General features: G+C 44.3%; 1 protein-coding gene across 1 annotated transcript; it reads right to left on the reverse strand.

The window, feature by feature from the left end:
• Positions 1-6,154: 6,154 nt before the first annotated feature.
• Positions 6,155-7,090, reverse strand: LOC142003322 (olfactory receptor 51G2-like). The gene has a single exon (XM_074980189.1). The coding sequence runs from the start codon at positions 7,088-7,090 to the stop codon at positions 6,155-6,157; it is 936 nt and encodes a 311-aa protein (XP_074836290.1).
• Positions 7,091-11,184: the final 4,094 nt, after the last annotated feature.

Consider the following 11,184-nt stretch of genomic DNA (forward strand, 5'->3'; position numbering starts at 1 on the left):
GTCAAAGACCTGCTTTGTCAGTGGAATCTCCATTCCTGGAGACATGTAAGAGAAGATTAGAGAACTGGGAGTTCAGTCCATGAGGGGACATTTCAAAGGTCTTGGGTAGGTTATATTTAAAAAAAAATTCCGTCAGGGATGGTGATAGTCCCTCTGTGAAGGGAAGAGACTGGACTCAATGACCTCTTGCTGTCTTTTCCAGTTCTGTGCTATATCTAGATAAACACCTCTCAGGGAGGGTGCTTGGTCCTGCTGTGAAAGCAGGAAGTGGGCTTGATGACATCTTAAGGTCCCTTCCAGGTCTGTGATTCTGTGATTCTATGATAACTGTTCATTGAATAAACAGATAAAAGAGGGAAAAAATTCAAACACTATATGGAGTAGTTCTTAAATGGTCTGTGAAACAAAAAACATTAAGCAGTAAATTGCCACTCTTCCTTCCTGTAGACATTTCAACTGCTGTGCAACTGTATTTCAATACACATTCATGTCATGAAAATTTGGTTTCTAATATGTGTATTAAAACACAAAGTTTAGCAAAATATTTGCACGGCTGTAATTTTGTACGCACAATTCAACAAATGGTTTTCATAAGGGGGCAGATTACAAGACCTGACTTGTGGCACTCGCAGACCAGACAGAGGCGGAGATGCTAATAGATGATGAGTGGTATATGTGGTAGAAGTTGTGGAGTTCTTGGCCAGTCAGGAAATGAAAATATGCTCTGCTGGACCTGTTACCACAGAGCAACACAGCTTTGATTTCCTGCCTTCACTAGAGAGCCAAGGAATAAACCCTTTCCAAATGCATTTCCTGATTAAATTTCCATGTGCAAATAAACTTGAGGCAATTTTGGAATTACCCTATTGCGCGACCTGTCACTCAGCCTCTGGCAGTACTGAGCTGAGAGAACACAGCACAGCTAGAAATGGGACTTCTTGTGAAATGCTGACTCAGGGCATCAAAGTCTAACACTTCAAGTAGTCTTTGAATTTCAGACATCTGTGGAGTTTGAACAGTCCACCATGGAGCATGGCCACATATAGGAGAGGGGTCCCAAAGCTAGCTAGTGCTGCCAGCCCTCCAGCCCTATCCCTAAGTCACCCTGAGAGCCCAGCTGAGTCTTCTGCCACTGCCCAGAGTGTCTGCACATGTGAATAGTTTGCATTACGTCCCCTGCACTTGCATTTTAAAAGAGAGAGAAGCCATCAACATACCCAATTCTTGCTAGAAGAGGAGCCGCTGATACCAGAGTTATTCACCCCAAAGACAGAAAGTTAGTGGAGAAGTTGCACAGGCAGCAGGCAGTATCAGTTCAGAAAGGGAGGCAAGAGCCTTTTTAAAGTATATTGCACAGTGTCTTGGGAGCCACTTGGCCATGAGGGAACCTCAGATGCTTGGCTTCATTTGCAACAGTGTTAACCCTATCACAGCTAATGGCAAACTTCAGGAGTCCAATTCACAGGGGAGGGGGGTGATTCTACACAACTGGACTGAAGCACCAGCCCCGCTTCAGGCTCCATTCTTGGGATCCAGAGCTGTCATCACTTTTCCTATGGTCCCAATTGGACCCTGGGCTTCCTTGAGATTGGACAGCAATGTTGATGTCACAGAGGTGAGCTTTGCAAAAATCATTATTATGATTAATCAAATTTCTGCCCAGCACCTGCCTTTCTTTCATTACAAATCCAGGTTGCAGCCCAGGGAAGGGAAAATCAGCAAGACTCCCTATGTGGAAATTTCCCTCAGATTGTGCCATGAGGATATATTCCTTCCCTTCCTTTTTTCCTGAGATATTAAAAGGTGGGCCCAGGATCTAGGGATCTCCAAAGTTAGTCACAAGTTTCAGTGATCTGTTAGTAGCCTACTCACCCCAAATTTCTGGCCCTCAAAAATTCCTCTGGGGCTCTCTCCAGCTCTCAGCTAGCCCAGGCTCATGATAGATGTACTCTCAGCCTCTGGTATGCTAGTCACTACCCACAGGATGTGCTTAAGTGGCATTATACACAGATGAGAGGGCTTCACAGAAGTGAGAAGACAGGTTAGAGCTGCTGATGGACATTTTACCCAAGCCTAAGACTGGTTGGGAGGTTTCAGATATTTGCTTACCCAGAGAACAGCACAATATTTATTAATGTTACAAGGTAGAAGCAGATGGAAATCCTCGCATTTGTCTTGGGGATCCAGGCAGCTGTAGACAAGCAACATCCTGGAAGATGAAATTTCTGAGAAAATGTATTTATTTTCTATGGAAACTCAAAAATCCATGAAAAGTAGAATTTGTAGCTTGCTGTAAAACATGTGTGTCTGTGGTGGGGACCACTTCTCTTCCAGCCCAGAGCTAGCGCAAACCTTGAACCTTTCTCTCATGGTACAGGATTATACCACTAGGAGACAGCACCAGCCTTCCATCAGCTTCCCACAGCCAGCAGCTGCTTTCGGTGACCATATCTCCGCAAGGGAAAAGGAGGAGACGCCACTCCCATGACACTTGCCCTACTCCTCCTGCCTCACATACAAACCTGTTGCCCAACACCCACAAAGACTGCCTCATGCTGGATCTGAGGTGAAGGTCGTGGCAAAAAAGATGCAGAACAGGGATGGGGCAATGACAGCCTTGCTTGACTCCTGTTTTGACCTCAACTGTCTCTTCTGTGATAAGATCTGTGGCTCCAGTATTGAGCTTATCTGCCATCAACGGACTCACAAATAGGAAGGTGACATGAAGACATAGTACTCATTATCGAGTGATTGCCAAAAGAATGCTGGATCTCCACTTGCCTCCTCGGAACATTCATCTAATCCCCTCATCCCTGGCTTTTGGATAGAAATGGCAATTTCTCCCATTTGCTTTTGCCAACTCACTGAGTCTGCAGAAACAAACAGGACTAATGCCCCCCTTTGAAAACCAAAAAGAAAAACCTACCTGCCAGTTCTCTGTGGCACCCCATCAGCCTGTCCTGCTGAGCCCGCAAAGGCAGAGAATTGTGGTAACAGCCCAACCCCCCCGCTGAGTTACACACACCATGAGAGCAGCTCAGCTCTGAGAACACCCAGTCACAGGGATCTGACACATCAGCCAGATGCACATCCCCAATAGGACCAAAACCCTCCCCCCAAGGTAACAATTATTTACACGGGGATTAACAATAAACAAGAAATGTCCTTTGGAACAAAAAGTTGGATGTCAGTGTTTGCAAGTGATAACAGACAGATCCAAGTCAGTAATTAAGCCAAAATAAAACAAAATATGTCACCTGAGCCCCATACTATACAAAACTTCTTACCTGCAATGCTTTTACCTTGACAGTTGTTTTAATGATCTTTCCTCACAACTTACCTTGTGCTTGATCCTTCCCCTTTCCAAGCTCATTTGTTTCCAATGGTCATCTTGGTTGTTAAAGGGTGTCTTAGTGTTTCCTCTTGTCTGGTTCCCTGTGCATAAATAAATTTTGCCCAAGATGGGAATCCTTTGTACTCAGCCCCAGCTTTTCCAACCCATTTCCACTCTGCACAAACACAAACATGCAAATGTACCACATTTAAAACGGGTTCCTGCATCAGGTGACCTGGCCATAAGTCTTTCTGGGACCAAGCATATTTCATGCTTATGGGAAATAAAAAAGTTTATTTAGAGTACTGGGCCATTAAGTTACGTTTCTTAATTACCTGAGGTTTAATTACTATGAATTTACATAAAAAAGGTTATTGTCTTCTCCTACAAAAGAAGCTGCTGCAAAGGTATAAATGTCCTTGGGTCCTGATCATTGTGGTCTCATGTGTTTTTGGAGGCAGTGGAGAAAGATGCAAGCCATAAGAAATGGGTTCTCACATCTCTTAACTCCTTTAAGGGACACTGATTAGGATCCCAGATCTGACTGAAGTTTTACTCAACGGAAAACATAAACAACAAGGATCAAGTCCCAGTGTTTAGATGGAATCACAACGGATATGGATTTTCGACTATAACCAGGGACTAAATTTCTAAAGAACCTTTTTCAACAACAAGACTACTTTATTGATCTTTTAACCTGTGCTCTTTCTTTTTATATTTTAAATAAATCTTAATTTAGCTATTAAAAATTGACTATAAAAGTATATTTTGGAAAAGGTATCTGGATGGTAATTTGTTGGAACTTTTGAGATTAGTAGAACTTCATTTGCCTGGGATGTCTGGGTGGTTTCTAATGTTGCGAACTTTAGTGGAAGTGCTCGGTTCAGACTATGATTCACAAGTAAGATAATACAGGCTTGTGATGGCTTGGTGAATACTGGAAAGATCATCATCTCTGGGAACTGGCTGTTCCATTTCTTTTAGTCTACACTAATGGAGTAACCGCAGCTGGCTCCCCAGCACACAGTGTTTCACATCAAGAAACTCCACATGAGACTTTGGTTTAACACAAACTGGCTAATGTGTCCCATAGTCATATAAGTCTGGAAGGGACATGCTGGATCTGTGAGCCCAGTTCCTGCAGTGGCGGATGATCCTTGCATGTCATCTTGTGCGTAAGCCTGTTTAATTATTGTGTGAAAGAGTTCTGCCAGGACAGCTAGCAGGGATCGAGAAAGCCTTCGGGGGAAACTCTATTCACCTGAATATTCTTACTCTGTCTAGATATCCGCAAATAGGGAACTGTGGTTTCATGTTAAGAGATTTGGCTGAGTGTTGAGTAACAAACCACTGTAGTGCCAAATGCAGCCAATAGTGTCATGTTATTAAAGTTGTTCTGTTTCCTTTTATTTTTGATTAGCTGTCTTAACATGACCACCTTAAAGGCCCGGTGTATGGTAGATTTTGTGTGGGGGTATACAACATTTTTTTTTATATTTACACACTAGACCCAACACAGATATATTGGTGTTTTTAGGGAGACCAATAGAGCACTCTTTATTTTCAAAGACCCATTGTACAGCTTTCTTTACTTTTATGTGACATGTGCATTATTTTAATACACAGCTGAATTTTTAATGGCTTGAGGGACTTTGACCATTATTGACTTTGCCTAGATGTGACGATATTCCAGACGCAGATCCCTCCACAGGGCATCGGGGGAGATTTTGCCACACCACAGAGTGGCTGTAGCTCTCCAGGCAGCTTTTCACATGGCCCAGTTCTGGCTTACAATCTGTAGAAAGGGTGCAGCCTGGGATAGTGAGAATGAACAGGAGGTGAGATATTCATTAAAAAGATGTGTCAGAGGGAACAGGAGGAGCCAAGGGTGGGGTCTCCAGGCAGAAGAAGAGTAATGGAGGTGCCATTACACAGAAGATGAAGTTCCTGCAAGTTTCTCACATTCGGTTTTTGAGTGGGTGGCCATCCTAGACTGAATGGGCTGGACTGGGATAACAGCTAACTTCTGTGCAGAAGTTAAAGACCATTTCCACGGGAGTGGGAAAAACAGATTGGAGTGAGAGGGAATCTGGAGGTGACTCTCTTGCCAGGACTCCTGTGCGTCAGACCCTCATTCACACAGGCACCTATGCTCTGCCTCCACGGGGAGTGGGTTCAGCTGGTGCTTTGCGTACACAGGAGAGGTGCTGCCTGAATGGCTTTTCCTGGGACTAGTGTGTGAATTATGTCTCTGAAACGAGTGAGTCACAAACACCTGTCTGATGTTGTAAGGGGAAAAGTGGGTGTCTGTGCCCCTTGGAGAGCCCTGTCCACAGCTGGTGCAGCCCTCATGGGTCACACAGCACCCAGAGTGCTCACAATGGGTCAAGACAGTAACTGCAGAACAGACCTGCAGATATTTTTGTTTGCATTGGGTGATTAATCAGACAGAACAGCAAGAGGCCGGGTGTCGTGGGAACCAGCAGTCACATTTCTTCTCTTTACTGACTATGTCAATGGAAAATCTAAGGAGGGAGCAGTCACTGAGGCTGCTCCTTATGAGCCAACATCCCACTGGTGCCCTCACTATCCGAGAACACATTGCCTTTGTAAATGCCGCCTGCCTTGGTCTCCTCTCCCCAGTACACTGTCCTCCCTCACAACACCTTTTTAACATGGATACAAGCCATAGTCACCATAAGCCTCTGAGTGGAGATCACCAGCTCTTTGTTTTAGATGTAAGTCTCCAGGATGTCATTTGTGGTTTTTGTTTTCATGTCTTGTGTCACCAGGGCTACAATCAGGTGATGAAGTGACCCTTCACTTGTAAAACACCTTGATGATTCTTGCACGAAAGTGTTTGCTTTTCACACTGTACACAATTGGGTTCACCAGGGGTGGTACCAGCACATAGATGTAGCTCAGGACAATCTGAGGAAAGTGAGCAGAGCTATTCCCAAATCTGTGTAGCATAGACAGGCTTATCTCTGGTATGTAGAAGAGCAGAACAGCACAGAGGTGGGAGACACAAGTGTTCAGGGCTCTGAGGCTCTCTGTGCAGGATGTGAGACTCAGCGCTGTTTTCAGAATCATCACATAGGAAAGGAAGATCAAAACAATGTCCGAAAACACTGTGAGAAATTTAACGGAAAAGCCATAGAAGCTGTTGACTGTGATGTCCGAACAAGCCAGCTTCATGACCTCCTGGTGCAAGCAGTAGGAATGGGAGAGGACATTGGAGCCACAGTACTGGAAACGTTTCAGAAGAAAGGGGAGTGGCAATATTAGTGATACAGACCTGACCACTAACAAAAGTCCCATCTTGCCTATTCTGGGCAGGGTTAAGATGGAAGCATATCTCAGCGGGTCACAGATCGCAACAAAACGGTCAAAGGCCATCAACAAGAGCATGGAGGATTCAATTAATGAAAGCGAGTGGATGAAGTACTCCTGGGCAAAACAGGCATTGAGACTGATCTCCCTAGAGTTAAACAAATATACACCCAGTATTGTCGGCATAGTGGCTGTCAACAAGCCAAGGTCTGTGAGGGCCAACATGGAAAGGAGAATGTACATGGGCTCATGGAGGCTTGGATCTGCTTTTACAATGAATAGAATGACTGTATTTCCTACTATTGAAATAACATACATGCAGCAGAAGGGGATACAGATCCAGAATTGGACTTCTTCATGCCCAGGTATCCCGGTGAGAAGGAACACTGCAAATTGGAATGTTGTATCATTGAGAGATGACATAGTGTACTGGGCAGGTCTGAGGAGTTCTGAATATTCCACCCTGAAAGGAAAAAGAACAGGAGACTCAATGTTTAGCTGGACATCTCTCTGCTTTCAATGCAAGTTTAGAGTCTCCGAAGAACTCAGGCAAGATCATAAAATAGAGCCTCTTACATTTATATTATTAATAGGAAGATAGGCACTGCCAGACTGCATCAGATGTGTCCACCTAGCCTAATCGCCAGTGGCCAGTTCCAGATTCTACAGAAGAAGGCTAATAAGCTCTACATTGGGCAGCTATAATCTAACCTTCCCTCAGGAAAAGTATAATTACTAAGATATAATTTATTAAGTAAATCTGAATAGTTTGTAGACCTTCTAAATCTTTTCTAAAATAATCTTCACTATTGTGTTTGGATATTCTGGTAAGATACGAAACACCCAGTCCATCTTTGAAACCTCATAAACTCCGGTCCCGTTGATGTCTTGTGGCTAGGAGTTATCAGACTTCACTAGTGTGAGTTGTTTTAATAATGACCTTCCCACAGAGAACATTTCTGGCCCTACACCTGTCAGTGTGGCCCATTATATCATAATAAAAATATGGAATAGCATGGGGGCATAATTTATCTATCCTTCATTAAAGGTATTTAAAAATGTTACTCATTGCCATATTAAAAGAATATTTTACTCTCTCCACTTCAGATTTCCACGTGAAAAGTCCATCAAACCCAGGATCTATTAAGCTTTCCTTAGACAATGTTACACTATAACCCCAATAATCCCTCCTAGGGGTACTGAAGTGCTTTACCAGGCCACTGTTGACTGTACCCAGGGAGTCTGATCCACCTACAGGCTCCTCTTCAACTTTATTGTACCCGCATCTTCTACCTGTGTAAGTATTTGAGGAATCCAGAAATTCACCAGCTGACACAGAGAGTTACTTGGCTAGGCTGTGGAGGGGACAGCATCAGTAAAGCATAAATAATGCACACACGAGTTTTGCACTAATGTTCAGTTGACTGCAATTTTTTTCAGCCGGGCTCAAGTAAGCGGCGATGATTTAGAATTATGTAGCAGCACTGCAACTTCTGTTCCATTACCAGAAGACAGCATCATACAATGCTGGGTTTGTTTAATTTGGAAAAGAGAATACTGAGAGGGAATGTTATGGCCTTTGACTAGTACTGCAATAGGCATTTCAAGGAGCAGGGAGGAAAATTATTTTCCTTTACCTCTGTGATAGGACAATAAGGGATGAGATTAAGTTCCAGCTCACGACCTCAAGGAGTTTAAACACTGGAATAAATTGCCTAGGGAGGTTGTGGAATCTCCAAGATATCTAAAAGCAGATTAGATAACCATGTATGTGGGATGGACCACATAGTGCTTGGTCCTGCGGTGAGGGCAGGGGGACTGGATTTGATGACCTCCCAAGATCTGTGCCAGTTCTAGTGTTCTATGATGCTATTTTTCTATGATAAATGTTCATTGAACAAATATAGAAGAGGAAATCTATTTCAAACACTATGTTGAATACTTCTGGAATACTTTGCAAACCACATGTCATTAAGCAATACATTTTCCAGTTCTCCTTCCTGCAGAAAATTTAACTGCTATGCTGCAGGATTTCAATACATGTTCATGTCATGAAAATTTATTTTGTAATATGGATATTGCAAAGCAAAGTTTGGCGTGACATTTGCACAGCTGGCATTGTGTACTCACAATTCAACAAATTATTTTCCCTGTTATCATCATTCAGAAATAATTTCTTGGGTTAGAATCTGACTTCAAATGTATATTGGGATTACTTTAGAACCCGAAAAGGTCACTGCAGCTCAGCCCTCATTCAGTCATTTGTCAAAGGGAGCTGCTTTGCTCCTGAGTTAGTAGCTGACTGGTTCTGTCAGTTTGTATTATGTCAGTCTATGGCCTCTGTCCAGAGTGGTAAAAGTTATTAAAATACTTATTCCTTGAGGGCTAACTCTGAAGTGCATGGTGACTCCAGCATTGGCACTAAAACATAAGGAATGTGTATTTCAAGGTAAAATGAAAGAATATTCATGGAAAAGGAAATTCTTTCCACATGAGAGGACAATAAATTTGCCTCTCTCTCTGTCACACCACATGGTGACAGACCTTGGGCTGAGCTGCCAGCATGAAGGTGTGTGTTAAACCCAATTCTTGGGATGTTTGCTGAAGAGATCCACGGGATTAACTATCCGGGCATTTATGTAGCTGCTGTAATAGGTTAAACACATCTGGCTTCTCTTAGTTTCACACCAGATTTCTGGAAACTGAGCATGAAGGGAAGCAACAGCTTCAGAAAAGCTCTCTCTCAGTGAGCACTTCAGGGAAGCTGGGAGCTGCAAGCTGGGAAGAGATGAGAAGGTGTTCAGAGCTCCAGGCCCAAACACCCCTGGGGAAGTCAGAACGTCCTGTCCCCAACAGAGTGGGAGGTTTTGAGCCCAGAGATGTGCACAGACTTTTATTCCTATTATTCAGACTAAAAATATTTTGACTCAAGAAGACGAGCTGGTCACTCCTCTCACTGCTCCTCACAGCCCCTTGAAGGAAAGACCCACAAGTGCTGAAACCCAGTTAGACCTGCTGAGGAGACTTATTTGACCCGCAGTGTGAGGGTGTGAGGATTGTGTGATTCCACCCCAAAGACGGCAGAGTATGAGCCCTGGTATGTGGCACTCACAGACCAGAGAGGCAGGATGCCAGCAGCGCTCTAATGATTTTAGCTACCTGCGGTCGTGGAGCTGGAATTTTCAGCCAGAGAGGAAACAGAAATATGCCCTATTGGATCTCTTACCACAGAGCAACACCTTTCTGAATTCCTGTCTTCACTACTGAGCCAGAGAATAAAACCTTCAAAATGTATTTGCTGGTTAAATTTCCAGGAACAACTAAACTTGAGGCGATTTGCTTCTGCACAGAACATCAGGCAGCCTTTCTCCTACACTTTCATTTTAAAGACAGTGAAACATCACAACCTACCCAATTCCTGCTAGGAGTGGAGCGGCTGAGGCTAGAGTTATTCACCCGCAAGGACAAGGAGTCATCGGGGATGTTGCACAGGCAGCCGGCAGTATTGGTTTAGATAAGGAGGCAACTTCCTTTTTTAAGGATACTTACACATTCCCTTGGGCGCCACATGGCCATCAGGCAACCACAGCTGCTTGGCTTTGTGCACATCCAGCTTTAACCCCATCACAGCCAATGGCAAACAGCTAAACCACTGAACTGCAGTACCAGTCCTGCGGCAGGCTTCATTATTGGAATCCAGCCTCGTCAGCACTGTTCATGTGGTTCTAATCAGACTCTGGGCTTCAGTGTGAGAGGCGAAGAGGTAACAATGATGCTGTCACAGCTGTCATCTCTCTGAAACCCCCCCACCACAATAATAAGAATAAAAATAAGAATAAGAATAAGAATAAGAATAAGAATAAGAATAGTATTTCACCCCAACTGCCCATTTTCCATCATTACACATCCAGGATGCAGGCCCAGGTAAGGAGATTCCACAAGGCTTTGTACATAAAAATTTCCCTCCCGTCTGGTCCCTTCCTTTCTTTGTTTCTTGAGTTAAAAGAATGGAGGGCCAGGATGCAAGGATTTCTAAAGTTAGTCGCTGATCTCACTAGGCAGCTAATACCTGGGCCCCCTCAGCCAAAATTTCTGGGCCTCCACATTTCCTCTAAGCCCCTCTCCAGCCCCCCTGTTAGCACAAGCTCGTCATAGATGTGTTACCAGAACCTGTCACTTTAGTCATTGCCCACAGGAGCTGTGTCTACACGTGCACGCTACTTTGAAGTAGCGGCACCAACTTTGAAATAGCGCCCGTCGCGGCTACACTCGTCGGGCACTATTTCAAAGTTAACTTCGACATTATGCGGCGAGACGTCGAAGTCGCTAACCTCATGAGGGGATCGGAATAGCGCCCTACTTCGACGTTCAACGTCGAAGTAGGGACCGTGTAGCCGATCCGCGTCCCGCAACGTCGAAATTGCTGGGTCCTCCATGGCGGCCATCAGCTGGGGGGTTGAGAGATGCTCTCTCTCCAGCCCCTGCGGGGCTCTATGGTCACCGTGGGCAGCAGCCCT

Source organism: Carettochelys insculpta, chromosome 1, assembly GCF_033958435.1.
Source record: "Carettochelys insculpta isolate YL-2023 chromosome 1, ASM3395843v1, whole genome shotgun sequence".
NCBI classification, from domain to species: domain Eukaryota; kingdom Metazoa; phylum Chordata; order Testudines; family Carettochelyidae; genus Carettochelys; species Carettochelys insculpta.

Coding starts and splice junctions, on each gene's coding strand:
- LOC142003322 (XM_074980189.1), bottom strand. CDS start 7,090: ATGTCATCTCTCAATGATACAACATTCCAATTTGCAGTGTTCCTTCTC.